Below are 28000 nucleotides of genomic sequence, written 5' to 3'. Positions count from 1 at the left end.
TTATTAAACCTCAAATACACAAGTTTGAAATGTCCTGCATTGCAGGAAAGTTATCCTGCAACAGGGTGATCAAATGAAGATCCTACATCCGTACAGAAACACGGTCCTGCTAGTAGTCAGTAGGACAAACATAATGCTGATACAGTAGCTGTGAGGATCGATTTCTGGCTAATCAACCACTCACACTACTAGGCCTAAATAGGTAGCCTTCAGTCCTCCCATTAGTCACAAATGCGTTATTCTATATATTAAGTATATTTCCATCATGCGTCATTTGATAATGAAAGTTGGACGATAGGCATCACAGATCTCTACTGGGAGTTTTTCAGTGAAAGGAAACTCAGACTAGATTTGTTTCAAAACGCCACACAGTGGGAGAGCAACAGTTGGACTAAAGGGAAACCTGCTCTATAGCTAGACTTCTGCTATCATAAAACTACTCAGACAAACTAAAAACTGTTCAACTAAAGCAATACCTAAAAAGGCGTTTAAAGTTATATTAAAATACAAGATATGTAAATTAGGTTCAAACAGTACACTCTACAGGCAGAGTTTGTATTTGGTGTGAGAATTCACGTGTCACACCGACACACTCAAGTCCTTAAAACACATAATGGAATTGAGAATCAGAACTAGATTCTGGAGTGCTTTTGGAACAGCGATGCAGCAGAATTGTATTTGCTGGCTTGACCCATAAAACTATAGACTGCACTAAGTCCTGTCGCTAAATAAATTAAAACATTGTAGGTTTGAGTAGCATTGGTATGGAAGGTAGAACATATCCAAGAGCCAGACTGATTCAAGCTGGTATGTTACTTTTTCATCAGCTAAGTTAAGTCTGCCCCCTTGTGTTTAAAACATGCCCTCAAGCATGCAGTCTGAAAAGGGTCCTAAACCTAAATCTTGAGTCAATTTGGTACTAGAACAACCACACTTTGGAATGGTAAAGCTGAAAAAACTGAACGTGATCATAAAAATCCCAAACTTTTCTTACCAAAAACAAAGAAACAGCATAGAGAATGTGAAATATGTTGCAAATTAATGAGTGCCAGAACCTGCTCCAATACTAGGTCAAACAAAACACACGCCAAACATAAAGCTTTTGCTTCTGATAAACAAGGTAAGGAGAACATAGCAATGGAAAACTAAAACGATACACAAATAAAGTAACAGAGCTCCACGCTCACAGTCTGACTTCTGCATTAAAATATGAGGTCCACCACACAAATTACGAAGAAGAAAAATATAAGTAAAATCCCAACCCGAACAAGTTTAAGATGTGTTGTAAGAGAAATGGTGGCGACGTGGGTACAGACAGACATCCAAGTATACTATCTGCTCCTGTATGAGATTGGGACTGGCGCATCACTGGGCACACAGGGCACCATACCTACTGAGAGAACAAATACATGGTTTAGATTAGAAGATTAGACCGATCTAAACGATGCATCCATGAACAGCACTAATTCAACATACAAAGACCGTAAAACTGTTTCATTCTCTATGTTTTCGAAACCAATCACATTTGAGGTTTTTCTATTTGGGGAAAGGCAGTGTGTCCTCCTCACCTCTCTTCATCCATGTTCTCATCATAACAATCTTCATCCAGCTCCAGATCCAGTTCGTTACCAAAGCCAGAGTCCCGTGGGGCCATGAATAAACTAACACACAGGGACAAAAGCAAATGTTGCTCACCACAGACCACATCAATGTATAAGCATTTCTTTCAGGGATGGAATATAAGTATTTTGGGCATTCGCCAGTCGGAGTAGTAGACAGATTTCTACTGGCCCAGGTAACATTCAGGTCCAAAATCTGTGCCATGCGATGTTTGAAAAGACAAAATGTCACTGGCCTGGCGGGTTAGTTTCTACCAGCCCAGTCTGAAAAGTACTAGCCTCAGGCTAGTGAGCTAGCTTAATTTCTATCCCTTCCCTCGTTCTTTGCATTGAGCTTTGAGCAAAATATAAGTATTTATTTCATTGATCGTATTGTCAGTATGCAGTTATATTGTCTTTGATCAACCATGTTCAGATTGTAAACAGATGATTTCCACTCAGATAAAATAATACCATACCGTCTCGTTAAATGGACATGAGAAGTTAAAAACGGTATAGTTCACTCAAAAATAATATGTTTTTCATTAGTCCAATTTTAATACAATCCCAAAGAACTGTGCACGTCAGCAGTCAAGTTTAAAATAGAGGACTTTCAATACAGAGCACAAAACTGTAATAATGATGTGTTTTAAAGTCTTCAGTCTTACCTGACCGAGCGGCATGTGAAGAAGACGATCCTCTTCAGCCTTGTGTTGTAGAAGAAGTAGTTGAAGGACCACATGTTCCCCTCCTCTCCGTACGGGTCAGAGTCCAGGTCTGGGTTGTAGCTGCAACATCCAAAACAAAATGGCCTTTACATTCTGGTTCACAAACGAAATGTACAGGTAACTACCAAAATAAAGGAAACACTTGAGTAAATGACAGATACAAAGTATATTGAAAGCAGGTGCCTCCACACAGGTGTGGTTCCTGAGTTAATTAAGGAATTAACATCCCATCATGCTTAAATTCAAATATAAAAATGCCCAGTTGCCCATTATTTTGGCTACCATGGCTAGAAAAATAGATCTTAGTGACTTTGAAAGAGGGGTCTCAAAGGAGCATAGGGGGTTTAAAGGGTGTGTGTGTCTCAGTCACCAGATCTCAACCCAATTGAACACTTACGGGAGATTCTGTTTTCTACCACCATCAACAAAACACCAAATTATGGAATTTGTTGTGGAAGAATGGTGTCGCATCCCTCCAATAGAGTTCCAGACACTTGTAGAATCTATGCAAAGGTGCATTGAAGCTGTTCTGGCGGCTCGTGGTGGCACAACACCCTATTAAGACATATGTTGATGTTTCCTTTATTTTGTCAGTTACCTGTATGTCTCCTCATGTGTTTAAAGGTGGCGGTGCTCGTGCCGGAGTCTGGTGTAGAGATAGCGCTGCCAACTCCAGACCACACATACCCTCTCCACCTTTAAGAAAAAAATGGCATTGCTCACCTGTAGATGTCACACTCTGACAGGCAGATCTCTGTGTCGATGGCCTCCCACAGCTGGGGCTGTAGCCGACTGTACTCCTCCCCAGCCGCCGCCGACAAACTGCTGTTCACCGCGTTGAACACCTAGCGTCATACACTGTGTTAATAATGCCATACAAAACGCAGAACATTTGTGTTTATCAGGCCATGTTAGGATTTAGCCAACACTGACCATGTCTAGACATCGACTACTAGATTCAAGCACTGTGTTATACTTTTCATTTTGGAGTTGATCTGTTAGTCCCCTTCCCAAGCCTTTTGTCCTCCAGGTAATGGATTACAGTCTCATACCACATGAGACCAGACAGGCTTTGGGTCGTGTACAAGCTGCCTCGGCACGTCAAGCCCAATCAACTCCTGCTACTGTGTAGTGAAAGCCATGACGCAAAACCAGCAGAATACGCTGGTTCTGGTGTAAGCAATTCATACCAGCAACGTGAGGCAGGTACAGGCACTGTTGTGTAGGTAGGAGATGTTAAATCCTCACCCAGTTTATGCTGGGCTCTCTGCTGAAGTCGTGGCTCTTGGTGCGGCTGAAGTCATAGTCGGGGCGGAAGGATTCGTTGAGGGTGGCGATCAGGTAGAAGAGGGTCTTCCTGCTGCACTTGTCAGAGAGAGGCCCCTCCCCCTCGTCTCCACTCTGACTCTGGCTCAACCTACAACCACAGCACAAAACCACACACTAGTTAGTGTTATGAACATGTTCAGTGCACACTTGTGCATACTTGTCATTTCAACTGTTTGCTTGACAGGAACTACAGGATTCTTCTAGGTCTTCATGTAACCAGGCCATGGGCATTACAGAATACAGATAGAAGTGTAATGACTAGAACAGATTCAATTCACTATGTTATACATCTACTTTATACTGTGCGTGTGCTCTACATGCATCTGCAAAACACTGATCATTTCTCCCAAGTACTGAATAGATCTCTACTTCCTAAAGCAGCTGAAGAAAATCGGCAAATACTACCGCTGCACCATCGAGAGCGTCCTGACCGGGTGGTGAAGACGTCCCAGTACATCACTGGGACCGTGCTCCCACCCATCCAGGACATCTACTCAAAACGGTGCCTGAGGACCGCACGCATCATCATCATCAAATACCCCACACACCCTAGCCACAAGCTGTTCTCTCCCTTACTGTCGAGCAGGCGGTATCGGAGCATGAGGTCTGATGCCAACTAGTGACGGGTCTTTCGCGAACAAACGGCTCTTTTTGAAGGGATCTTTTTGGTGAACGTCGGGAACCGAATCACCTCGGTGAAAGAGCTGTTCATTTGGCTCCCTGATTTGCATACTGCTACTACTGCTTTTTGAGCTCAAAACAACGTTTTTCTGCGGATAAGTTACAAAATAATTTTCTAAGGTCCATATAATAATTTTGGCAGGTAAAACAACATGTGAACGTGCATTTCACGATCTGACATAATGGTAGCTTACCTTTTGGGCTTTACATAGAATATTTGCAATTTTTTCATGGTTCTAGGTCGATTTGGGAGCCAAATGAACCGTCTCTTTTACGTGAACAGAGCCAAATAAGCCAGCTTACCGAATAGACTCGGAATGCCCATCACTAATACCAACAGGCTCAGAGACAGTTTTTATCTACAAGCCATCAGACTGCTGAACACAAACTGGACTGACCACCTGCTCGGATTCTCCGCACCATAGCACACATTCACTCACTCATGCACACACATATACATTCATGTTACACACACATCACAACTGCTGCTACCAGACTCTTATTATACTGCTCAGTTTATACACTGCACCCATCCACAATACATGTGTAACTATTGGACTATAAATTGTGCCTTCCTGTATTATACTTATGCTAAAATGTTTATTCTATTCTACTTAGCCATTTACTTCATGTTCATATTCTTATCTTGTATTATTTCTAATTGTTGTTGCATTGTCCAGAAGGAACCTGCAAGTAGGCATTTCGTTGGACGATGTATACCATGCATATCACGTACATACGACTAATAAAACTTGACCTCTGAGTTTCTATGGTGGTGGTGTACTGTGAACTGAAGTCTTACTTGTTGGGGCTGATTCCTGAGGACTGTGGAGGGGACAGGGCTTCCAGGACATGAGGCAGTCCCTCCTGGCAGAACTGCTTGAACATCTGCTTGTCCTCACCTGCCATCTTGCAAGAGTAGCTTTCGATCCTGAGGAAAGACACGGTGCAAAACAGTGAATGGTTCATCACATCATGCATCCACTTAAGCAAATTACGTGGTTGCTGAAAATTGACTTCCTGTGTAACACAGTTGTGTTAGGTCTTCATAGCAAGGCATTGAAGTGCTGTCAAATTCTGTGCAAATGTCAATTTCTAGGTATACATACCAAATGGGCTGGTGGCACTATTGAAGTGTTGAGAACTTACCTTCCTATTATCTGACAGTCTCCCATTTCAATGGTGAGTCTGGTGTTTATGGCTTCAAAACTTGAATTTTCCAGGAGTTTCATCTTGACAGTTTATGTTTTCTTTTGCAAAAGTGCATTAACTCATCCCCTGTTTAGTACCTAGGCTTGAATACTACACTGCAATCTGTCACCACCAGGAGGTCAGGTCATCAATTCAATTCTGATAAACAAAATGTCACTTGTCTTTGCAACCCTGTCTTGCTTTGCACACTTTAGTTAAGATATTCAACAATGGTCGTACTAATGTAGTTAGCCTAACAATTAGCTATGTACTGGCCCACAACAAATAAACTCGGTCAAATGTGTCGTTCAAAAAAACAGAGAACGCATAAACGTTTCAGGCCTATCAAGCTGCCTTGCTAATGGAGCTAGCCATCTTGCTAATCGTGCAACAAAGCTTGCCTTGCATTTAAATACATCCGAGACAACCGGCCGTGGAGAATGAAGATCCCAGCTCGCTCGCGCGCGCAAAACAGTTCTGTGTATCTAGCGCTCGCTTAATTCAATACCAAAGTAACCAATTTCAATCACAAACTTTAAATTCAACATTGCACGATTAATTTATGGATTATGTAAATATCTTTGTCGATGGCTTAAGGCACTTACATTTCTGATAAAAATGTCTTCCTTTTTACTGTGAAATTTCCAATACCTGCCATTAAATAAACTGAAATTAGATACAAAAATCTTCATCCCAGCTTTTGTATCAGAACTTAAAGAGAAATCCCAGGCTTCTCGAAGCCTTTCGCATTCGATATGCACCTGAATTTGTCTGTAAAAACAGCAAACCAATTTTGTTGTTTTGATCCTTCCTCAGTGTAACTGCACTTCCTTCTTCCCTACAAGCCCAGTTCCTCTTTTACCGCATTTTGCCTCTAGGGGGCGCAATGGGGCCATATAAACATGCAATGACGTGTTATAATAACACCCCCTCTTCGTCCGGTTACAGTAGACTTGCACGATAAGTAAGTTAACACACACAATTATTAAAATACATATTGGTCTATCTGGATGTTATGTAACGGCAGTCTCTCATCACTATCTATGTACGGTACTGATATGTCATAAATTGCAATATGCAAATTATTCTTTAAAAACGTACTTCCTGACTATAGCTAGCTAAGTTTAGTTTCATTTTTCATTTAGCTAGCCTTCTGATCTTGATAATGAAGTAGCTACACGTAAAGAGAAGTGGTTTCAAGTTCTATAATTACGTTCAATTTTGAGGCGAGAGAAAGGTAAGTTAATTGTGAACAGATGAGGAAACTGTATGAAGAAGCCTGATAGCCCTATTACGTAACTGCCCGCTGATCAGCTGAGAAGTTTTACCAGCTTGAAGCTCGTGCGCCTTACCACCTTCAGCCTGTGCGACCCAGTCTATGCACATTTCCCTCTCTCAATTTTCGTAGCCTCTGTATACTTATGGGTAAAGTATCAAATGCCGTTTAGCATACAATACAATATTAATAGTAATCGTCTTCCTTATGGGATAGAGTGCTGTCAAAGTGAACGTTTCCATTTCACATGATGTTGTTTTTCACTGTGTGTTATTCTTCTCTGTATCATCACTTTCTGATTCTTGTCATTTCTTAAAATAGGTCTAACTATGACTTCGCCTGAGGTCTTCACAAGCAACTTAGAAGAGGGTAAGAATAAAGAGTTTTCATAATAGTTAGGCATACGTCTGTGTGGTTCTCCTATCTGATTTCCTGATCACGTCTAAATGGGCAGGTCAATAAAGGGCCAAAGAGCAATGATAGTATGACATCATATGAATGTTAAACGTACAATATCTGGTCTCTTTTTGACCACGTTTAATAGAGTATTGAGTGTTGTTCTGTGCATTTTTCTATTGCAGCGGAGGAGCTAGCCCAGTTGTTGAGTGAGGCCATCAGCTGTGGTGACAAAGAGGAAGCCAAGAGGTGTTCAGAGCAGCTGGCAGAGTTGTGTGTACCAGTATCTGTCAGGATCTCCCACAATGCTTACTCCCAACACTCTATTCGGTATGTGGAATCATTTAGTAGTATTCTGTTGGGTCATACTTTACATTACATAGGATTAGCCTATAACAGAATAAAGGCAAGTGGAATAATCAACATGTAATTACGATGTAACAAGCTATTAGATACAAGCGATTGTGGATTACTTACTTTACACAATCTCTCACCATCTTGAAAAATGTAAAGATGCACTATGCAGAAATCGCTCTACCATTTCCTGGTTGCTAAAATTCTAATATTTGGCCTAATTTCAGTTTCTGTGACAAAACAAGCAAGTATAGTGTAGATAATCATTATACCATCTAAACCACTGTGAAATATATTTTCCATTAACAAAAATATTACATTTTAAGCTGTTTGAAGCTGGTGTACAAAACCAAAAGTAAAATATGCAAATAAGAAACTTAAGCACAGGAAGCATAGAAATAGTGCACATAGAACAGATCTACCGCTTCTTAGACTTGCTTTCAATGAGAATGACAGATCTATAACTTCCATTTCTATGTGAATTTGGTTGGGTCGCCCAAAAGGTTACATATTGCAGCTTTAAGGAATAGTGAAACCTTTGTAACTGTGTTGTTTTAGAAAGTCAGACCCAGTTACCTCTATTGGTTACTTTGCTGCAGGTTGAAGGTGGGAGTCGGGGATGCACAGTCAGAAAATTATGTTCCTGTTACTTTGTTGGTAACACTCAACATGACCATTTCAGATCTTAAAGAAAAGGTAAAATAAATAATTGTTGCAAGCCATTTTCACCAACAGCTCTGATATTTACTCATTATATTTAATACACATATTTGCCGTGAAAAAAAGTGGCGACCGAGACCCCATGCATTCTTGAATTTCTCTCTACAGATCAATACTGACTATGGATTTCATCCATCTCTGCAAAGCTGGGTGATCGGGAAGCGTCTGGCCCAGGACTCTAACACTCTGTACAGCCATGGGGTAAGGAAGAATGGAGACCAGGCCTACCTGTACATCAAGTCTGCCCAGGCTGCCAACCTCAGCCGGGAACAAGTGAACCAGGAGGAGGAGCACCGTCGGCTAGACAGTAAGGACACTCCGTCATACAGCACCGTTTAATCTTCCAATAAGACCCTAGTATACTGAGCAAGGCACAGGTTGTCAACGTATCAGCTTGTGACACACACATACACACTTACACCAACCTATAACTTTAAATGTTTTCCCCCATTTTAGACAGCCATGTTTGTATTTTGACTTGTTGCCATTATGGTGTAGGTATCATCGAGTCATTGAGTCCTCTACTAGCCAGAGGAGCAACTGGACCAACTCCACCTCCCAAAACTAAACACCCAGCCTCTCCTCCTCCACCACCAAAGCTTCAAGTAAGATTATAATGCAAACTGTGCAATGTCTCATTGTATACATATACGATAACCATGCCCGTTTCTACAATAATGTGTGTGTGTGTGTGTGTGGGGACAACCAGGTGGGATGGTCATGCTCTGTGTGCACCTATGCTAACAAGCCAACGCGACCGGGCTGTGAGATGTGTGGGTCTGAAAGACCAGAAGATTATAAAGTACCTGAGGTTTACCAGCCTGATGAGCAGGAGGTCCAGAGACTCCAGCTAGAGGAGATGGCCAATCTACAGTACCAGCAGGTGAATGCTTTATACAAGATATGAGTTGCAAGATATGAGATATGCACGTGTAAGATTTTCGTGACAATCATGTCATCATTACATATAGCTAAAAATATACTTGGTATGTCCTGGTATGACTATTGTAATGTGTGTAGCCACCTTATTAAATGAGAAAGACAGCGTTCCCTTAATTTTACCCCTCTGTTGCTGTGGGACGAGGAAGGCATTGGCGGAAGAGCGGGAGAGGAATTTCCTGAGTCTGGTGGAAACAGACGCCCACAGCCTCGTCCCCAACACAGAGGAGCTGGACTGTCCTATTTGCTACTGCTCCATTCCGCCAGGGGAGGGAGCCACACTGCGGGAGTGCCTCCATGTTTTCTGCAGGTATGACACATCTTGGCTACAACAAAATATATTTTACCTAAACCCTCTGTGAACGCTTGAAAAAAAACAAGTGACCTTCCCCTATACCCAAAATAATAATTCTAACAAAGTAGATAGCAGAGAACATGGCTACCATTTACCCTCACTTCCTGGACAGACCAGAGCCTTAGATATGCAGGTTTAGAAACTGTTCTTCGTCCTATAAGCATTACATGGCAACGCAGGAAATTTAATAGGGCACAGGGCTGCAGGCCAGAAGGTTGTAGGTGGAGGAATTGACCGACAAATCTATGGCTATACCAGCCTATAGCCTAATTTCGTCTGTCAAACAGGTAGGCAGGCCTACCTCTTTATTTCTTAAATAGGAAGAAATAGGCTCCAAAATAAGGCCCTCTTGTTAGTAGTCTAAATAAAATTAATACGGTTAAAATGAATTATGCCTACTCGAATTTGCCTACTTTCAGCACCATGAGCTGTCCATTTCGATTGATTGTGACGCGGCTGCTGCTACTCGAATATTTTGAGGTCAATAACTGTGATAAATACATCATGGGCAAGAAACATTGTTTTTAATCAAATTAATTATAGTAGTAGCAAGCTATCAAAGTTGACCTCCGGTCCTCCTTCTCATCTTCGCGCTCTCCTCAACTGAACAGAACATAGGCTAGTCCGCACGCAAGCCTAATAAAACAAATATTTTCAGAAGAAACCTTTGACTCTCCTCCTGAACTACCACCATAGGCCTACACAGCACAGCCATTGGTTAAGCAGCACACAAAAAAATTTTGGATCAGCAAGAGCAGAGCAGGCCGGGGCTCAGGGTTGGAATATCCATTGCCGTGTGTAATGCAGCCTAGTTTTATTTTCACAGCAGCTATCTTAGAAATGTAACTTTGCTCTGTGCCTCTCCGAGCATGCACTTCATAGCCTATGGATCATTGGGGATTGAGACCACACTAAATAGCCTATAGGCGCACTTGATCTTGCACACCCAGTGGTGAATCAGAGATGAGAGGTGGCATCGGGCACACATTGATATATAGGCTAATAAGTAACTAATTCTAAAACACTGAGAAATATGCAAATTACAAATGACATAACCCTCCCTGGATTAGATTGAAAAAATACTAAATCCTCTCCTTGGCTGAGATTGAAAAAGCATGACCCTACGCAATTTCCCTCCAGGTAACCGTTCTGTACATTTCGATCAATCCTTAATGTTATAAAATGGCTTCCATTACTTGTCTCATGCACGAGGAAACAAAGCTACAACTATTGAGACACAGCCCTGGCTGGTACTATCTGGAGTAGATCACTGTCGCTCCACTGCTATTAATAATATAGACATTAAATACTTACTGACCTTGTATCAATATTAGAGATGTTCCCATTAATGTTTTATCTATAATAAATAAAAAACTACCAGCACTGCCATCTAAATAATAAAATAATTGTACAGGTTAAATGCCTTCTTATTTGCGTGTTTTCTCTAAACAGGGAATGTCTTAAAGGAACCATCGTGAACAGCATGGATCCAGAGGTGGCCTGCCCTTATGGGGACGAAGACTACAGCTGTGATAGAAAGCTGCAGGACAGGGAGATCAAATCTGTGAGTCCTGCAGATGCTCTCGCCGTTAGCCTGGCAGCCAGTCAGTTTTTGCTTTGTTGGCTAAAGGAAAAACAGAACTGTACCCAGGCTATCTCACTATAGCTCTCTGTATCAAGTGATGATATTACCTTGTATCATTAATGTAGGGTGCTTATAATAATAATAATAATAATAATACATGGCATTTATATAGTGCTTTTCAAAGACGCTTTTGTGAAAGATATTCATCACCATAACATATATTTAATCCATTCCGTTGTACTCTATACAGTGTCCTGTTTTTTGTCTCTTTAGCTTCTCTCTCAGGAGGAGCACCAGAAGTTTCTAGAGCTGAGGCTCAGTATTGCTGAGACGCGGAGTGAGAACAGCTACCACTGCAAAACCCCAGACTGCGCTGGCTGGTGCATCTTTGAGGATGAAGTCAATGAGTTTATTTGTGAGCTCTGCAAAGAGACCAACTGCCTCCTCTGCAAGGTGTGTCAAGTTTCTCTCTCTTACTCTTCCTCTGTCCCCCCCCCTTGAGTGCAAAAAATAATTATGAAGATAATGATAGGTGCTTGGCCAACAACCTTTTTGTCTACCTCTTTTTAAGGCCATCCACAAAGATATGAACTGCAAGGAGTATCAAGATGATCTCCGGATCAGAGCTGAGAACGACGTGGCTGCCAAACAGACCACACAGATGCTGGAGGTAATGTGGTAACAAGCAGATAGTCTTCCCTTTAAGTGATAAAGCACTGTTTTTGATTGAACATGACATACTACACTACTGAACTGCTATTTGACAGGGTTTTTTTGGGGGGGGGGAAACATACTATCGGCCCATTATAGTTTTGAACTGCAATATGAAGCTTATGGGTTTAGATTACACATATGATCAGCCTATTACACTACCGAACCCATATGTGAAGTCTACGAGTAAACCTAATCTTGATTAAACCTACTATTGGCTTATTGCACTACTGAACTGTGATATCTATGGGTAAACCTAACCTGGAGCTCCTGTTGTTTTCTTCGATAGTCCTTACTGCAGAACGGGGAGGCCATGCACTGTCCTAAGTGTAAGGTCATAGTTCAGAAGAAGGACGGTTGTGATTGGATCTGCTGCCTGATGTGTAAGACGGAGATCTGCTGGGTCACCAAGCAGGCTCGCTGGGGACCAAACGTAAGACAGTTCAGGCCAAATCAAACGAAAATAGACTTGCTTTCTAATTTGAAGCGCATGACACTTTTGACCATGTTGACGCTCGCGGCCCGTCTGTTCTGTCATTCACTACTGTGCATTCTAATTCCAGCGTGTAGACGCTCGTCCGCGTTTCGTTTGATTTGGTCTTTACTCTTCAGTTACACCGAACTGTACTCTTACAGCTACTCCGAACCCTCTAATACCACACCATGCTAGACTATCCTTATTAGACCTACCCTATGGCTCCATTTCAAACATACACTACATGACCAAAAGTTTGTGGATACCTGCTCGTCGAACATCTCATTCCAAAATCATGGGCATTAATATGGAGTTGGTCCCCCCTTTGCTGCTATAACAGCCTCCACTCTTCTGGGAAGGCTTTCCACTAGATGTTGGAACATTGCTGCGGGGACTTGCTTCCATTCAGCCACAAGAGCATTAGTGAGGTTGGGCACTGATGTTGGGCGATTAGGCCTGGCTCGCAGTCGGCGTTCCAATTCATCCCAAAGGTGTTCGATGGGGTTGAGGTCAGGGCTCTGTGCAGGCCAGTCAAGTTCTTCCACCGATCTCGACAAACCATTTCTGTATGGACCTCGCTTTGTGCACGTGGGCATTGTCATGCGGAAATAAGAAAGGGCCTTCCCCAAACTGTTCCACAAAGTTGGAAGCACAGAATCGTCTAGAATGTCATTGTATGCTGTAGCATTAATATTTCCCTTCACTGGAACTAAGGGGCCTAGCCCGAACCATGAAAAAAAGCCCTAGACCATTATTCCTCCTCCACCAAACTTTACAGTTGGCACTATGCATTCGGGCAGGTAGCGTTCTCCTGTTTGTCTATGGAAATTGCATGGCTGTGTGCTCGATTTTATACACCTTTCAGCAACGGGTGTGACTGAAATAGCCGAAACCACTAATTTGAAGGGCTGTCCACAAACTTTTGTGTATCACTATGGTCACCAAAATATTAAAAACTTACCATGCCCAGTTTGAATGCTATACTCTTTATTAAAGCATTCAGATATCTCAGGTCAGATAGAATTTAAGTATATATTATTCACTGACATACACACCTACTTCAATCCAGTACTGCTTTGCTGTTAAATACATGTTACAGTACTATAAGGCTTTGAATATCCTGTAGAACTGAGTGTATTAACCAAGTTTATACCATGGCATAGTTGAATACTCATTGATTGGCTTGAAGGGCATTCTAGAGCGTGCATTATTTCCCAATAACGCACAGTATATTTGCACGGTAGAATTCAATGGCTAGAGTTCATTCTTACAAGTTCTATGTTTGAGCTGCTTTTGAAAGCAAAAGTATAATTGAAAACATTATTGGCATTGTTGAATTCGATTTTCATAATAGCAAGCTAGGACTGATGGTTTGGTTAGCTAAACTAGCAAGTCTGTTTGTTTGGTTACCAAGGCAACTACTGTTGCAATCTTGTAAACTTGCTAAATAAACACATTTCTAGCAGTAAATGTGTTAAATTATAGCCATGGTATAAAAGGGATAATCAACTCGGGGCTCTATGCGTTCTCTGGAAAATAATGCAACTCTGTGTTGAAGGTAGGTTCCACTCCGCTAAGTACGTCTTGGAACACACCTTCCACATTGTTCATTATTTTCCATGGAACGCATAGCCGCTCGTTGATTATCCCATATGTATCTGATGCCTCCATGCAGGGTTCTGGGGACAACTCAGGAGGCTGTGGATGTCGAGTCCATGGGGCGCGTTGCCACCCTAACTGCCAGAACTGCCACTGAGGGGCCCCACTCCATCTCAACATGGTGCTGGATGGGTAGTCCATATGGGGACACACTCCTGTGTCCTGTGAGGCCAGGAGACAATTTTTCACTCCTCAGTAATGGTTCAATCCTAACCTGGACTTTGAAAAAAGAATGCACTGATGTCAAGGGGTGATTTGTGTAAAAACTTTAGTTCTGCACATGGATCTTAAGTTATTCGGTCCTTTGTGAAGACACTGGCTGGTCTTACTTCCAAAAAGGCACTTTATATTATTTTTCTGTTGAAACTTTGAACACCATTGGGGGTGATTCCAGATATGAGAATTAAAAATGATCCCTGGGCAGTGTTTAATTGATGGTTCAATTGACATTGGTATATCACACATTTTATTACCTAGTTAGAAGATTTATATCAATATTTTGCTCTATACATGCAGGACAATGTTTTAATATTATGTTAGAGGCGTATCACCACCTATATCTGACAGGATACTCCATTTAAACAAAACAAGGTTGTGATAAATTCAAGATGCTTGTTGTTTTCTTTGAGATGCATGTTTCTGTTTTTGTTAAATGGCAAGAGTCTTGGACACTGGAAGAATATTGAATATAGTCTTTCATGTAGAAAATAAATATCATAATGTCGGCTAATTGTTTAACTTCTCATCAGCAGTAAACTGAGACAGGTCTCCATGAGGTGCTAGTCATGACCTTAAAAGCATTAACACTAGAGATACTGTAAAACAGATACATATTGTAACCTTCTAATGGGGATAACTATTTACTTTCCTTTGGACTGAGCATGTACAACTAATGAAGGGATAGTTAATATATTAATTGGTTCTGTTAGATTTAAGTTATCCAAGGCTGTAATGAACAATGAGAATTCTTCTGTAGTTTGGTTTGACCACTCCTCCAGCCTTATTGGAAGTGGTTTTAACAACACTCAGCAGAAGCCATCCATACTTTTGTGTCATTGATGACTACAACTAAACCGATCTGTTCAGCGTAGCCAATTTCTTGTTTTAACATTGCATACAGTGCAGTATAATGCAAGTCTTAGCTACATTCATTAGCTACTTCTTTGAAGGATGATACCATTGCAGGGCACAATTACTATTTTGTTTGGCGAATGTAAAGCATTATTTACTTTGGGGAAAAAGAGCACAACTTTTCTTGATGAATGATCCAGAATAAAGGGATTTTTAACTTTTACTGCTTGAAGGTTTATTGTGTTGTCTGTCTGCTGCTTTGAGTCATTTTTAGCCCTTAGCGTAAGCAAAGATTGTAGAAACCTTAAATAGACTGGTGATTATGAACGTTTCCTTCATTTTCTCACTAATGTATTCACCTTAAAGAAATACTCTATAATGTAGCAATAAATACATAGGGAACTAAACAGATACAAATGTCCACTCAACCTATGCAGTTTATTTGCATTGATCTTGTACATTTTGTATTGTTCTCATGACAAATATAACATAATTCAACATAAAAGGCAGATAAAAACCATTTAGTGCAATGATACAGAATGAGGCTATTTCAGTGCAATGAAAACCATCCATGGCTAATAATATTGATGTATTGATTGTTTGATATCCAAAATAGGCACCGCTGAGTATCTGTGTGTCGCAATTGAGTCGACTACACATGATTCTACTTATGTATTTCTGTTGAACAAATTTGAGTAGGTCCAATGCGACACATTATTCAAATAATGTCAACTGTAGTCAATAAGCTCAAGCGACATTGCTTAAAATGAAATGTGCAAAAACCTTGTTATTTCTACGACCAGGCCATTTGGTGAGTATAGTGAGTTTAGTTGAAATGTGAGGACAGGATGTGCAAACAATGTAATAGGACTTCATTATTGTGCAATAAAACCATGGGCTCAGGCCAAGGCTCATGGGATGTCTGGGCGTGCTATCAGTGCTTTGTCGCAGATCACAAAGCTAACCTATTCGAAACCTAACCTAATTTAGACATGCTGTGGAAAATAACTAATGCAAATTGTCATCCATAAGGTCAGAAGACCCAAATGGATTCCTTCATTTTAATTTGATATAATGTTGAATATGGGTGTGTTTGTACAAAAAGTATATTTCCTATAACTTACTTAACAATAATAATAATAATAATAATAATAATAATGATGCTTTCGAAAAGTAAGTGCTAAACATACAAAGATGGGACTAAGACATTTGTGTATTTGGTCTCGGTACAGAATGAAAGGAAAGGAAGAGGGATGTGTTGAGGGCAGAGGATTCAACTTGATGATCTGCCGGGGGGGACCAGGCCAGGGGCGGGCTGGCGGGATCTCTGTCCTTGTGCCAACATGGCCCATGTGAGGCTCAGAGGGACATTTAACTCACCCCTGAACCTGATCGCAGACACGCACAGACACACACAGACCGTCTAAAATGGCACCCTATTCCCTATACAGTGCACTACATAGGGAGACATTTTGGACACAACCACACTCTCTCACACACGCTCTTCATTGGCAGCAGTTTCGACCCCAGTGACAACTCTTCAACCTAGTAACACAAAGTATTTGCTACAAGTTGTCGCTTGCCATCACCGAAATCGCTTAATCTCTGAGCACAACATTCATCACCATCCAGTTATTTTATTAACAAATATAAATTAAAAACAACGTGGACAATCAAGTCTCTGTTCCATTCTCGTCCTTCATAATAATGTGGAAAAGAACTCCATATTCTCTTCACAAAGATCTCTATTCTCTCTCCTTCTCGTGGATGTCTTCTGCTGTAATGGCCATCAGCCCCCTTCACTCACCTACAAGGCCCCTTCTCTCTCTCTCAGGGGAAGAGGTGCAGGTCCAGTTTGGGCACCCACTCCAGGGCCGTGTTGACCAGGGTGAGGGCGGCTGCCCCCAGGGCCACAGTGAGCCCCATGACGGCCAGTCGGACGAAGCGCCGAGCCGCGGTTGGTTGGGCCGTTGCCACCATAGCACCTGCAGCAGCTCCCTCCAGCGCCTGCTTCTCCCTCCGCCGCCTCCGCAGCACCTTGTCCGGCCGCTGCTGCTCCGAGGTCAGATCAAAGTCTTTAAAGGTGGAGGCCGCCATCCTGAGAGACAGATGGCAATGGTATTAATACCAGGCAGCTACAGCATGCATGTTCAAATTAAAGTGTCATTGCTTATTATGCTGATAATAAGTACATGATAACAGACCTACAGGCTAGTGTGAAGGAGGAGACAGAGGACAATGTTATTAACACTAGGCAGCTACTGCTGGGACAGGGCAGAGGATTACATGGCTGTTTGAGGATAACCTTGTTACTTGTTCTAGTACAAACTAGGTCTATTGGTCTCCCATACTAGTGGTATAGCTTAGGAGAACATAAACATCAGAAGGAAGGACATGTATTTTCCTAAATATACAGAACCTTCGCTTGGGGTATGTGTGTCTTTCTAGGGTACCCGTGAGGATTTCCTACACTGGACAACTTGTTACAGCTGTTGGTAAGTCATTAATAATGATCTGCCAATTTTTCTCATGTCATTATATTAAGATACAAGGGGGGGAACATAACTATATTCAACTAAATTCAAGAGTTGATTTAAAACCTGTTGAACTCTTTCTCATGGTTTGTGTCTTGACGGATTTGTCCAAAATTCTGTGACATAAAACATAACTTTTCTGTCCTTGCATTTATGGCAATGTAAGTTGTCTTTATATCATATATTACGCATTAATCAGTTAAAATTAGACATTGAACTTGAACCCTGTAAGAATCCTGGATCTAGCTGTCGGACTGTTTTTCTTGTATAGAGATCTCAGTTTTAATGTCACATGCACAAGTACAGTGAAATGGCTTTCTTGCTAACTCAAAACCCAACAATGCAATAATCAATAACTAGAAATACTAGAAAATAAACGAGAAATATGAAGAACACAATAAGTAAGCAAGCATACTATATACAGGGTCAGTTCCAATACCATATTTACAATGTGCAGGGACACTGGAGTGATGGAGGTAGATATGTATAGGGGTAAGGTGACTAGGCAAATGGATATAAGATAAACAGAGTAGCAGCAGCTTGTATGTGAGTGGGTGTGTGTGTGTGGGTAGAGTCAGTAGAAATGTATGTGCATATTATGTGTGAGTAAGCAGATGGAGTGTGTGTGTGTGTGTGTGTGTGTGTGAGTGTGCATAGAGATAAAAGGTCAATAAAGATACAAGGCTAACTCAGATAGCCTGTGTAGCTATTTTGTTAGCTATTTATCAGTCATATTGCTTGGGGATAGAAGCTGTTCAAGAGCCTGTTGGTGTCAGACTTGATGCACCGGTTCCTCTTGCCGCACGGAAGCAGAGAGAATAGTCTATGGCTTGGGTGGTTGGAGTATTTACCTATTTTCAGGCCTTCCTACCACACCGCAGTGCAACTATGTAACATTTTGTGTCTCCTTGAAACAGCCCAAGTACTGGAAAAAAGGTGTTCGCAAGGAATGTCAAGAATATTTGTGTCTCATTCGTTACGCCGGTGAAGAGAGTTGGGCCTGGATCCACATTGGATCGAATATCCCTAGCGAATTGTTGCTGATCATCTGTTGTTGTCAGTTTGATTTACAGCAAGATCTCGTTAGATTTAACAGAGAAAGCAGCAAGGTAACGAGTTCATGTTTTCATGCCTCGGATTGAACAGTCTACTGTGCGCAATTGTGTAGGATATACTATTGCGCAACACCCAACGCTATTCCTAATAATTATTCTGGATATAAATGGCAACAAATTACATAGCCTAGTGGGCTTATTCACAATATGATCTGGTAATGAAATAACATTTTTACATGTTACACCTGCAATGTTAAACAATATAAGGAGCTTGAAGTAGCCTACTTGAACTTGGATTTGGAGCTCAGAAATTCAAATACTGGAATGGGCCTACCTTAAAAATCAGACATTTCCTCAATTTGGTGGTTGAAAAGTCCTTGTAATTATTGTAGCCAATTTATAAATTCTCCTGCTCCCTCATAATTATCTGTGATGTTATTTTTGATCAGTTGTTGTGAGAGTGGCCACTTTCGTTTGTTTCCCGCCGCTTCAATTGAAGGGTGTTGAGCTACTTTGTTGTTGTATAGGTGGAGTTATGGGTTAATTTACATATATTCACTTTTATTCCTCTAAGTACACATTTGGAACTGCATAAAAATACATTTTATTTTAGTTTCAAACCATTTAGAAATGTTTATCCCAATGTCACACATTGGCCCTATTATTTATAGAAATACATCTTCAAATTCATGTACATGTTCAAATTCCTGCGTCATTGTTTAAATATGCTGGAAATAAGTACATGATAATATCAGTGGTACAGGCTAGTGTGAAGGAGGAGACAGAATTAGCTGTCAGGTTATTAGAGCACAGTTCACCTGTCAGGGGAGATGAAGGTTATTCTGTCAGATCACACCATCTATCTATCTCACCTCAGAGTGTTAATGAGGGAATTCGACTCGCAACAGCAGGGAGAAAGAGAGAGACCAAAAGAAAGACAGAAGAAGTAAAAGAAGCTTGGAGAAAGGAGATATAGAAGAAGATAGAGAGATCTATGGGGGCTGGCGAAAGAGAAAATCAATGGGAGAGATTACGTGACAAAAAGAGACAAGCGAGAGAAGAGGCAGGCAGTCTTACTGTTGACTGTACTGCTGGGCAGCCTCCCTGGCCAGCTCGGAGGGGGGGAACTGGACAAAGAGGTCTCCTGCACGGCTGATGAGCGTCTCGTAGGGCAGATCCTGGGGGATCTGAGACAGGAGGTGGTGTACCGACGCCATGTCACACTCACAGTCCAACACCTCATCCTCCCGGTACTGCACAATCTGGAACAGACACCGACCAAACGGCGTGCGAGCACACACACACACACACACACACAGTACAACACACAGTACAACAACCAGTTAACAACATCTATTGAATTCAATAAAATGTTAGCAAACTCCTCAGCGGCAACTTCGAAGCCATTGTCCGAAGACAAAAGGAAAAAGAGAAGGTTATGTTTGGAGTCACTTAGAAAAATGCTCCACTTTAGTCCCAAAAAGAGGACGCTCACCACAGCAGCAAAGTAGATTGGCATCAGGGGATGGCAGGCCAGGAAGAAGTCATACAACCGTACGACGTGTCGGAAATCTGACAGGACGTGGCCAAACCAGGTGATGAGCCAGCTAAGGGCAAAGATGGTGCCCACCTCCGCCCTGAGGACACAAAACGTAGGGACACCCATTTAGTGATTATTTGTATTATAGCTATATTAGTTGTGCTCATTAGTTATTTGAAGGAATTACTGATTGTACTAACAGAACAAGTGAAAATATGCTTACTGCTGCATGAAGTCATGCACCTCTGGGTTGACCCTCTCGATGATTGGCATCAGATAGTTAAGTATGTGTTTAGTGTTGTCCATGGTTGGGTCCATAAAGTCCCTGCAGTAAAGGAACAGGAGAGACAAACTGAACTGAACACATGACAAACTGAACCAGGATCAGATAATCATCATGACAGTCTGTCAATCATAAAAATAGAAAGTAGCACTGTGTATGTAATTCAAATGAAATGCTTCGAGACTTGCCTCGTCTCCACCAGCAACTGTATAAGATGACTCATCTGGTCAACCGTGTGCAGTTTACACAGTTATTTAAACCTGCACACACTATAAAATACTCAAACTAACAGGAGGTGCTACTATTGTATTGTAACGGGCTACGTTCTCTTTTCTACATGGCTTCCCTTCTACTTAAAACCCCTTTGAAAGCCAAGCTCCTATGGGAGGGGAGCACCCAGAGAGACAGAGACCCACCTGAGGTGGTGTGTGGAGAGTTTCTCTACTAGAGCGGTAGCAAGCCGCTCGCCCAGCACCAGCAGGAAGGTGACCACGATGTCATGGTAGCCCTGGTAGTAGTGCAGCTGGGTGTTCCTTCCCAGCACACGCAGGATGATGTCAATCAGCTCCTCCTGGAGGCCCTCACGCTGCTCGTCTGGCATGCCTACACAGGGATAGGGGTCAAAAGGGCAAAAGGTCACAAGTAGGGCTGTGGCGGTCACGAAATTTCGTCAGCTGCTGTTTGTCAAGCAAATAACTGTCGGTCTCACGGTAATTGACCGTTAATTAACAAACACATTTAGCATCTATTGCCTTCCACACATAGCCTACAAACCACTGATACAGACCTTTGGAATATCTACTAATAAATCCATTATTTTAGACAGGTCTAAAGAAGCATGATATGAAGAAAATGTAGTCTATATCAGAAGAACAGAATAGCATACTCTTGAGTTGTCCTTATGTTAGGTCCTGATCCAAGATTTGCTTAGAATTCCGTGGCATTATTTTATATTATAGTATGAAGAATACAATTGAACAAAGCTGAATAAAATAGAAATATTTTCTCAAAACGATTTGAGGGAGTACGCACATGCGGCTATTCTGTGTTGAGCGGTTAATAACGAAATAGGTACTCTTATATGCTTAATTTAGAGTTATTAATGTAACTTTAGTTGTTCTACAAACGTTGGGCTGTTTTGATTTTTTATACATTTTAAGGCTGCATGATGCGACTAATGATGATTTGAAAAAAGTCCCTTGAAAGGCATGAGCTCTGCTTTGTTTTTGCGCAGGCTGTACACACTTCATTAGTCTCTCATTCACAATTTGACAAGCACTTGATAATGCCTCGAATTTCACATGCCTTTGTTGTGCCCTTCTCCCTGAGTGCTGCGCTCTCTCCATCACGTGATCGGGTCTTTCTCACAGGCTACAAGTGAAGACAGACACATCGGGACGCAACTGCGCACCTTCTTATCCAATTCTGAGGTGCATATTGAAGATATTGGAAGAACTGTCCACATTTACTTTTCGTCAGCCAACAAGATGAGTAGGCCTAACGAACAGCAAAAGCATTAACCTATGTCAATCTACTATCCCCCATAGTACAAAAGTTGACCTATTCTATTCTAGAAATAAATATTCCAAACATAGTCTGGGACAGTTGTGGGATGCAATAGATCACAAATCAATACAACCACTAGCATCAAAAAAACATTTTTTACACAATGTGGCTGACACAACAAATTAGAACGTTTAGCTTAAAATGTTGATAAACTATTCGGCTATTTCTTCACATTATAAGCGCAGCAATGCGCACATGGCAGTAATCTATAAGTGAGAATGTTCCATTAGCGGGAAAACACCATTATCAAAAGTGACCGCAAATGCGATTATGTATGTAATGCTTTTATAAAGGTGCATTTTTATGGTGAAAATTATCTTCCCCAAACTTCATCCTCATCCGCTGCTTATGTATGCCAGTTAGGCTCTAAACCCCTTGTAAAGCGGATTAATGTGCTTAATTTTAAGAAGTTATTTGGCCACTTTAGTTGTGATACAAACCTTATCAAAACATATAGGCCTATGGGCTAGGCTACATGAGGTGTGTGACTATGATTCGAAAAAGTCGCAAAAAAAAGGCTATTTTATGCTGGGCATCATTCACAAGTGATAATATATAATTCACAAGTGATAGGCTAATATTGTCACCCATCAAAATATTCTTGATTTAATCTTGTCTTTACATACAGTATACTAAATATGTGTGAAATTTGTTTTGATTTAGAATGGACCATTATCATACACCTGTCTTGAAACAAGAGCAGCGGAAAAAATACATGTCATCTATGCACTTAAATAGCACATGGAGGACCCTTTCCCTCTGATTCATTTTCATGCCAGCCAAGTAGGCTATTCTGCTGTTGTAAAGAACAGCAATGTGCTTAATATTAGGAAAGGTGAGAAATAAATATAGCAGGCCTAGTCTATAGAAAGCTGATGGGATCCTCTTTTTAGTAGAGGCCATCACTCTGTTTTCTCACGCAATTGCATATCCTATAGAAATGTTTCGCAACATGAGCTCTCACAAAGTGTTTGATTAGATTTTCGATTACATTTGCATTGATGTCAGAGTGATTAGAAGGACAATAGAGTGCTGAGTACCAGGCAGTTAGCAAGTTTGGTAGGCTACTAATGACCATGAGCAGAATCAGAGCTTGGAGAAGCCTAACTACCGTGACTAAACGGTCACGTGGAATTTGACTGCCTTCATGACTCGTGACCGCCGGTGTGGCAGTAATACGGTCACCGCAACAGCCCTAGTCACAAGTCAAAAGGCACAGCTGATTTCCTCATTATGGCCAAATCCTAACTAGAGAAAAGCATGTATAGCTTTTCTCTAGTTAGGTCGCTCTGGATAAGAGAGCCTGCTAAATGAAAAAAATAAAATAAAAGTATAACTTGGCCTTTGTGTATCTTATGCACTGATTTATTTATTTAACCTTTATTTAACTAGGCAAGTCAGTTAAGAACAAATTCTTATTTACAATGACGGCCTACACCGGCCAAACCCGGACGACGCTGGGCCGAGTTATGCAGGCAGTTCCCAAATTAGGGTTCTGTAGTATACAACTGGAAAAGAAGACGGTCACACCCTTCCTGACAAAATGACCAAACTTTCGCATGCATAAATGTTGTCCTGAATTCTTGGCCAGAGAAACACAAGCATGGCAGAATTCCAATGAATTCCAAAGCACCCAGTAATCAGTTCATGCTTTCTCCATTTTGGGACTTTCTGCTGCTTTAATAAATAAAGTAGTAACATACAGACATCTAGGACACTCTCCAAAAGAAACAAATACAAATTGACAGGGTTGCGTAGTCTGTAGGCCTACATCACACAAGTCAAATTCAAGTGGGACACCGGCAGAACAGACAATGATGACAAAACACGCCACTGCCTCACATGATTTAATGCTATTCTAAGACCAGTGTCACTCACCAGGAGGGAATCTTCGAAGGGAACGCTGGACATCCAACAGCACCTGGTTATAGTCCTTATTATTCTCCCGCTCTACTTCCTCTGGAGAAGAGAGAGATCAGGTCACACATTTAACCATCAACTGTTGTTGGGGGCATGCAAGATATACAGTTGAAGTCGGACATTTACATACACCTTAGCCAAATACGTTTAAACTCAGTTTTTCACAATTCCTGACATTTAATCCTAGTAAATATTCCCTGTCTTAGGTCAGTTAGGATCACCACTCTATTTTAAGAATGTGAAATGTCAGAATAATAGTAGAGAATTATTTATTTCAGCTTTTATTTCTTTCATCACATTCCCAGTGGGTCAGAAGTTTACATACACTCAATTAATATTTGGTAGCATTGCCTTTAAATTGTTTAACTTGGGTCAAACGTTTCGGGTAGCCTTCCACAAGCTTCCCACAATAAGTTGGGTGAATTTTGGCCCATTCCTCCTGACAGAGCTGGTGTAACTGACTCAGGTTTGTAGGCCTCCTTGCTCGCACACGCTTTTTCAGTTCTGCCCACAAATGTTCTATAGGATTGAGGTCAGGGCTTTGTGATGGCCTCTCCAATAACTTGACTTTGTTGTCCTTAAGCCATTTTGCCACAACTTTGGAAGTATGCTTGGGGTCATTGACCCATTTGTGACCAAGCTTTAACTTCCTGACTGATGTCTTGAGATGTAGCTTCAATATATCCACATCATTTTCCTTCCTCATGATGCCATCTATTTTGTGAAGTGCACCAGTCCCTCCTGCAGCAAAGCACCCCCACAGCATGATGCTGCCACCCCGGTGCTTCACGGTTGGGATGGCGTTCTTCGGCTTGCAAGCGTCCCCCAGTTTCCTCCAAACATAACGATGGTCATTATGGCCAAACAGTTCTATTTTTGTTTCATCAGACCAGAGGACATTTCTCCAAAAAGTACGATCTTTGTCCCTATGTGCAGTTGCAAACCGTAGTCTGGCTTTTTTATGGCGGTTTTGGAGCAGTGGCTTCTTCCTTGCTGAGCGGCCTTTCAGGTTATGTCAATATAGGACTCGTTTTACTGTGGATATAGATACTTTTGTCCCCGTTTCCTCCAGCATCTTCACAAGGTCCTTTGCTGTTGTTCTGGGATTGATTTGCACTTTTCGCACCAAAGTACGTTCATCTCTAGGAGACAGAACGCGTCTCCTTCCTGAGCGGTATGACGGCTGCGTGGTCCCATGGTGTTTATACTTACGTACTATTGTTTGTACAGATGAACGTGTTACCTTCAGGCGTTTGGAAATGTCTCCCAAGGATGAACAAGACTTGTGGAGGTCTACAAAAAAATGTCTGAGGTCTTGGCTGATTTCTTTTGATCTTCCCATGATGTCAAGCAAAGAGGCACTGAGTTTGAAGGTAGGCCTTGAAATACATCCACAGGTACACCTCCAATTGCCTCAAATTATGTCAATTAGCCTATCAGAAGCTTCTAAAGCCATGACGTCATTTTCTGGAATTTCCAAGCTGTTTAAAGGCACAGTCAACTTAGTGTATGTAAACTTCTGACCCACTGGAATTGTGATACAGTGAATTATAAGTGAAATAATCTGTCTGTAAACAATTGTTGGAAAAATTACTTATGTCATGCACAAAGTAGATGTCCTAACCGACTTGCCAAAACTATAGTTTGTTAACAAGACATTTGTGGAGTGGTTGAAAAACTAGTTTTAATGACCCCAACCTAAGTGTATGTAAACTTCCGACTTCAACTGTATAGGCAATTGCAGTGGGGATGTGGACTCCACTGTAATTGATGAAACTATCAGGTTCAGCAAATAGTAGGCTAACTCAAGTGACAAAATCTGCTGTCAATTAAGCTCAGACCCCTGCCAAACCCTAAATCCCCCTTCCCCTTAAAAATAGATCCAATACATGCCCCTACGCTTAATATAGGCCTATTACCCTTTGTAGCATCCCTCGTCTGTCTGTCAGTGGCAGTGCCCATGCAGCTCACCTGGTTTCTCAGGCAGGATGTTGGTGGGCACGTTGAGCAGCCATGGCCACACTTTACAGCGGATCTCATCAGTGAGCAGCCCCCCCTCGCTGATGGCCATCCTCCTCAGCACTGCCACATCAACCGGCGTCACGTTCAGGGCCTGAGAGATCTCCGCCAACTTCCTCTTCCTCCGGGAGTCCCTATCTGTCCACATGACAACGGTTCAGGTGAGGTCTCAACTCACAGCAGCACAGTGGTCATTAGCCAGAACATCCTTCTGAGATAGATAAACTCGGAAGCGGACAGGCAAAGTATCCATCAGACCAGGGGTTCCCAAACTTTTTCACTTAGGCCCCACTTCCAGCATTGGGGTACATCCAATTCAAGACCTTTTGACAGTCCCCCTGCACTGTGCCTTTGCTGGATAGTGATGTCACTATGCCACACAAACTGGGAATAATTGTGTGCTTTCAGGATGATTAAATATTTATTACAGTTAATTTCGCTATGTCTTTTAAGGAATCCTGTATTATGTATGTGCCGTGAGGAACGCACAACTCCGTTCTCTTATACGTTCCTAGTACTGTCCCGGTGTTTTGGTTAAAGATTTAAGGAGACCATGTCAAATCAATGCCTGGGTAACCTTACTACCAGTCAATGGTGTGTTGTTCGCTAACGTTAGCTAGCTAGCTAACGTAAATGTATTTCGATTTTCCAGCTGTTAACGTAAACGTTAGCTAGCTAATGTAGTTAACACAAGATTGCAAACATGGGTCATGACAACTAGTTAGATAGCCAGACAGATACGTTACATCCTCTCGACTAATTGGGTAACTAGCTAACAGCTAGTTAACATTAACTAGCTAGCTAAAGAAAAAACAGAAAAACAATGAATGTCCATGTCGTTAGAATACCTTGTTTTCCAATCCCATTCAAAGGTGAAGACGCACCAACACTTCTAGATCTTTTCATGGTTTCCACGCTACAATCGCTACAATCATCGTAGATTTACTGGATAGATTATCATTTTCTTTCTCCAACAAATTGATTAGCTGTAACGTTACATTACAAATGTTCCCAATACCAAGCTAGCCTAGCTAGCTAAATAGATCAGTTATCGACGTCATTCAGCTATTGGTTATTTTATCGCAAAGTATTGCCAATTTCAAACATTTTATTACTCACATAATCAACATAATAATTTAGAGAGATAACTAAACCTAGGCTACGTTTCGCTTTTGCCCGACAATTAATTTTTATCAAAGACCGTACAGTACGAAGATAGGCTAAAACTGCTTGGCTAGCAAGGCTCATGCGTAGAAACATGTCATCGGGAATAACGGTCGTCTCGCACCGAACTCCGCGCATGTGCAGGCCGTCAAATCAAAGGAAATCTTTCAATAGCAAGTCGTTTTTGACGACAATGAAAACGTGTCAGTTTGTTACTTTCACGAGGTTGGTGTAATAACATGTTCGACTGCTTAAGACATTGGCTCGAATCTAAGTTGTGCCTTTAGATTTAGAGAAAATTAACAACTAACTAATAATTGTTCACTTTTCTCATTGACTTCTCAAACCCCGGTATGTTTAGCAAGCATTCCCGGAAGTCTCGTAATGTTGCGCCTCTGGGTTTAGAAACTCCGTGATTTGATGCTTTGGTGAAGGTGCCAGCGTTTATTGCCATCTACCAGGGGTGTATTCATTACGGAAACCGTTTACTTACACAGAGTACTGTCTTTGGTTTAGCGTTTAAGAACCAAAAGGACGCAAACATAGCAAAACGAGAGAATTTGGTAGGGCCGTCCCCGTTTTGTTCCGTTTGCGAAACATTTTGCAACAGAATCGGCGTAATGAATACGCCACAGGTGATGACTTACACAAGGATGCTGCTGAAACGCGTCTTTTTGTTGTTGTTGTTGATGTTTTTTATATATACACGAGGTTAGCCGAAGCCACGCCCCTTTTCATCTAGGGTTGTATCCCACCCCATACAGAACCAATCAGTCGATATAATCGAGAACTATCATCAGAAGTCACGCGACATGAATCAGACAGAGGGTTCGCCGCCTGACCCACTAGTT

At 41.6% G+C, this 28000-nt stretch overlaps 3 protein-coding genes across 9 annotated transcripts; 1 reads left to right on the top strand and 2 right to left on the bottom strand.

The window, feature by feature from the left end:
- Window positions 1-14: 14 nt before the first annotated feature.
- LOC121575112 (repressor of RNA polymerase III transcription MAF1 homolog) lies at window positions 15-6361 on the bottom strand. Of its 2 annotated transcripts, none has more exons than XM_041887966.2 (7): window positions 5486-6361; window positions 5139-5267; window positions 3575-3743; window positions 3050-3171; window positions 2267-2386; window positions 1569-1661; window positions 15-1393 (listed from the first exon to the last, which is right to left on the bottom strand). In XM_041887966.2, the coding sequence occupies exons 1-7, from the start codon at window positions 5566-5568 to the stop codon at window positions 1366-1368; spliced, it is 744 nt and encodes a 247-aa protein (XP_041743900.1). In that variant the 5' UTR covers window positions 5569-6361; the 3' UTR covers window positions 15-1365. The 2 variants fall into 2 exon arrangements, with proteins under 2 accessions (XP_041743900.1, XP_041743901.1); XM_041887967.2 differs by having other exon boundaries at window positions 15-1390.
- Window positions 6362-6406: 45 nt separating this feature from the next.
- On the top strand, window positions 6407-15291 carry rbck1 (RanBP-type and C3HC4-type zinc finger containing 1). 4 transcript variants are annotated; one of them, XM_041887962.1, is made up of 13 exons: window positions 6407-6491; window positions 7125-7172; window positions 7385-7529; window positions 8153-8249; window positions 8382-8580; window positions 8772-8878; window positions 8983-9156; window positions 9362-9522; window positions 11020-11131; window positions 11426-11605; window positions 11724-11822; window positions 12153-12296; window positions 14014-15291. In XM_041887962.1, exons 2-13 carry the CDS (start codon window positions 7133-7135, stop codon window positions 14092-14094), a joined length of 1539 nt encoding a protein of 512 aa, XP_041743896.1. In that variant the 5' UTR covers window positions 6407-6491; window positions 7125-7132; the 3' UTR covers window positions 14095-15291. The 4 variants fall into 4 exon arrangements, with proteins under 4 accessions (XP_041743896.1, XP_041743899.1, XP_041743898.1 ...); XM_041887965.1 differs by lacking the exon at window positions 6407-6491 and adding an exon at window positions 6541-6572; XM_041887964.2 differs by lacking the exon at window positions 6407-6491 and adding an exon at window positions 6632-6764.
- Window positions 15292-15487: 196 nt separating this feature from the next.
- LOC121575113 (TBC1 domain family member 20) lies at window positions 15488-27254 on the bottom strand. 3 transcript variants are annotated; one of them, XM_041887968.2, is made up of 8 exons: window positions 26834-27254; window positions 25938-26123; window positions 23925-24005; window positions 20897-21083; window positions 20421-20549; window positions 20153-20294; window positions 19735-19919; window positions 15488-17166 (listed from the first exon to the last, which is right to left on the bottom strand). In XM_041887968.2, the coding sequence occupies exons 1-8, from the start codon at window positions 26889-26891 to the stop codon at window positions 16899-16901; spliced, it is 1236 nt and encodes a 411-aa protein (XP_041743902.1). In that variant the 5' UTR covers window positions 26892-27254; the 3' UTR covers window positions 15488-16898. The 3 variants fall into 3 exon arrangements, with proteins under 3 accessions (XP_041743902.1, XP_041743904.1, XP_041743903.1); XM_041887970.2 differs by having other exon boundaries at window positions 25938-26119; XM_041887969.2 differs by having other exon boundaries at window positions 20421-20522; window positions 26834-27253.
- Between the last annotated feature and the right edge of the window lie 746 nt (window positions 27255-28000).

The sequence above is a fragment of the Coregonus clupeaformis genome, chromosome 10 (assembly GCF_020615455.1).
Source record: "Coregonus clupeaformis isolate EN_2021a chromosome 10, ASM2061545v1, whole genome shotgun sequence".
Lineage (NCBI taxonomy): Eukaryota > Metazoa > Chordata > Actinopteri > Salmoniformes > Salmonidae > Coregonus > Coregonus clupeaformis.
Note: the sequence above shows the minus strand (reverse complement) of the source record. Positions and strands in the feature narration are given on the sequence as shown.

Coding starts and splice junctions, on each gene's coding strand:
- LOC121575112 (XM_041887966.2), bottom strand. CDS start 5,568: ATGAAACTCCTGGAAAATTCAAGTTTTGAAGCCATAAACACCAGACTC. Junction 5,268..5,485: donor GACTGTCAGATAATAGGAAG/GTAAGTTCTCAA, acceptor GTCTTTCCTCAG/GATCGAAAGCTACTCTTGCA. Junction 1,394..1,568: donor GAGAACATGGATGAAGAGAG/GTGAGGAGGACA, acceptor TTGTTCTCTCAG/TAGGTATGGTGCCCTGTGTG.
- rbck1 (XM_041887961.2), top strand. Junction 7,173..7,384: donor CACAAGCAACTTAGAAGAGG/GTAAGAATAAAG, acceptor TTTCTATTGCAG/CGGAGGAGCTAGCCCAGTTG. Junction 9,157..9,361: donor CCAATCTACAGTACCAGCAG/GTGAATGCTTTA, acceptor GGGACGAGGAAG/GCATTGGCGGAAGAGCGGGA.
- LOC121575113 (XM_041887968.2), bottom strand. CDS start 26,891: ATGAAAAGATCTAGAAGTGTTGGTGCGTCTTCACCTTTGAATGGGATT. Junction 21,084..23,924: donor CCTTCGAAGATTCCCTCCTG/GTGAGTGACACT, acceptor ATCCCTGTGTAG/GCATGCCAGACGAGCAGCGT. Junction 20,550..20,896: donor CTCTCCACACACCACCTCAG/GTGGGTCTCTGT, acceptor TGTTCAGTTCAG/TTTGTCTCTCCTGTTCCTTT.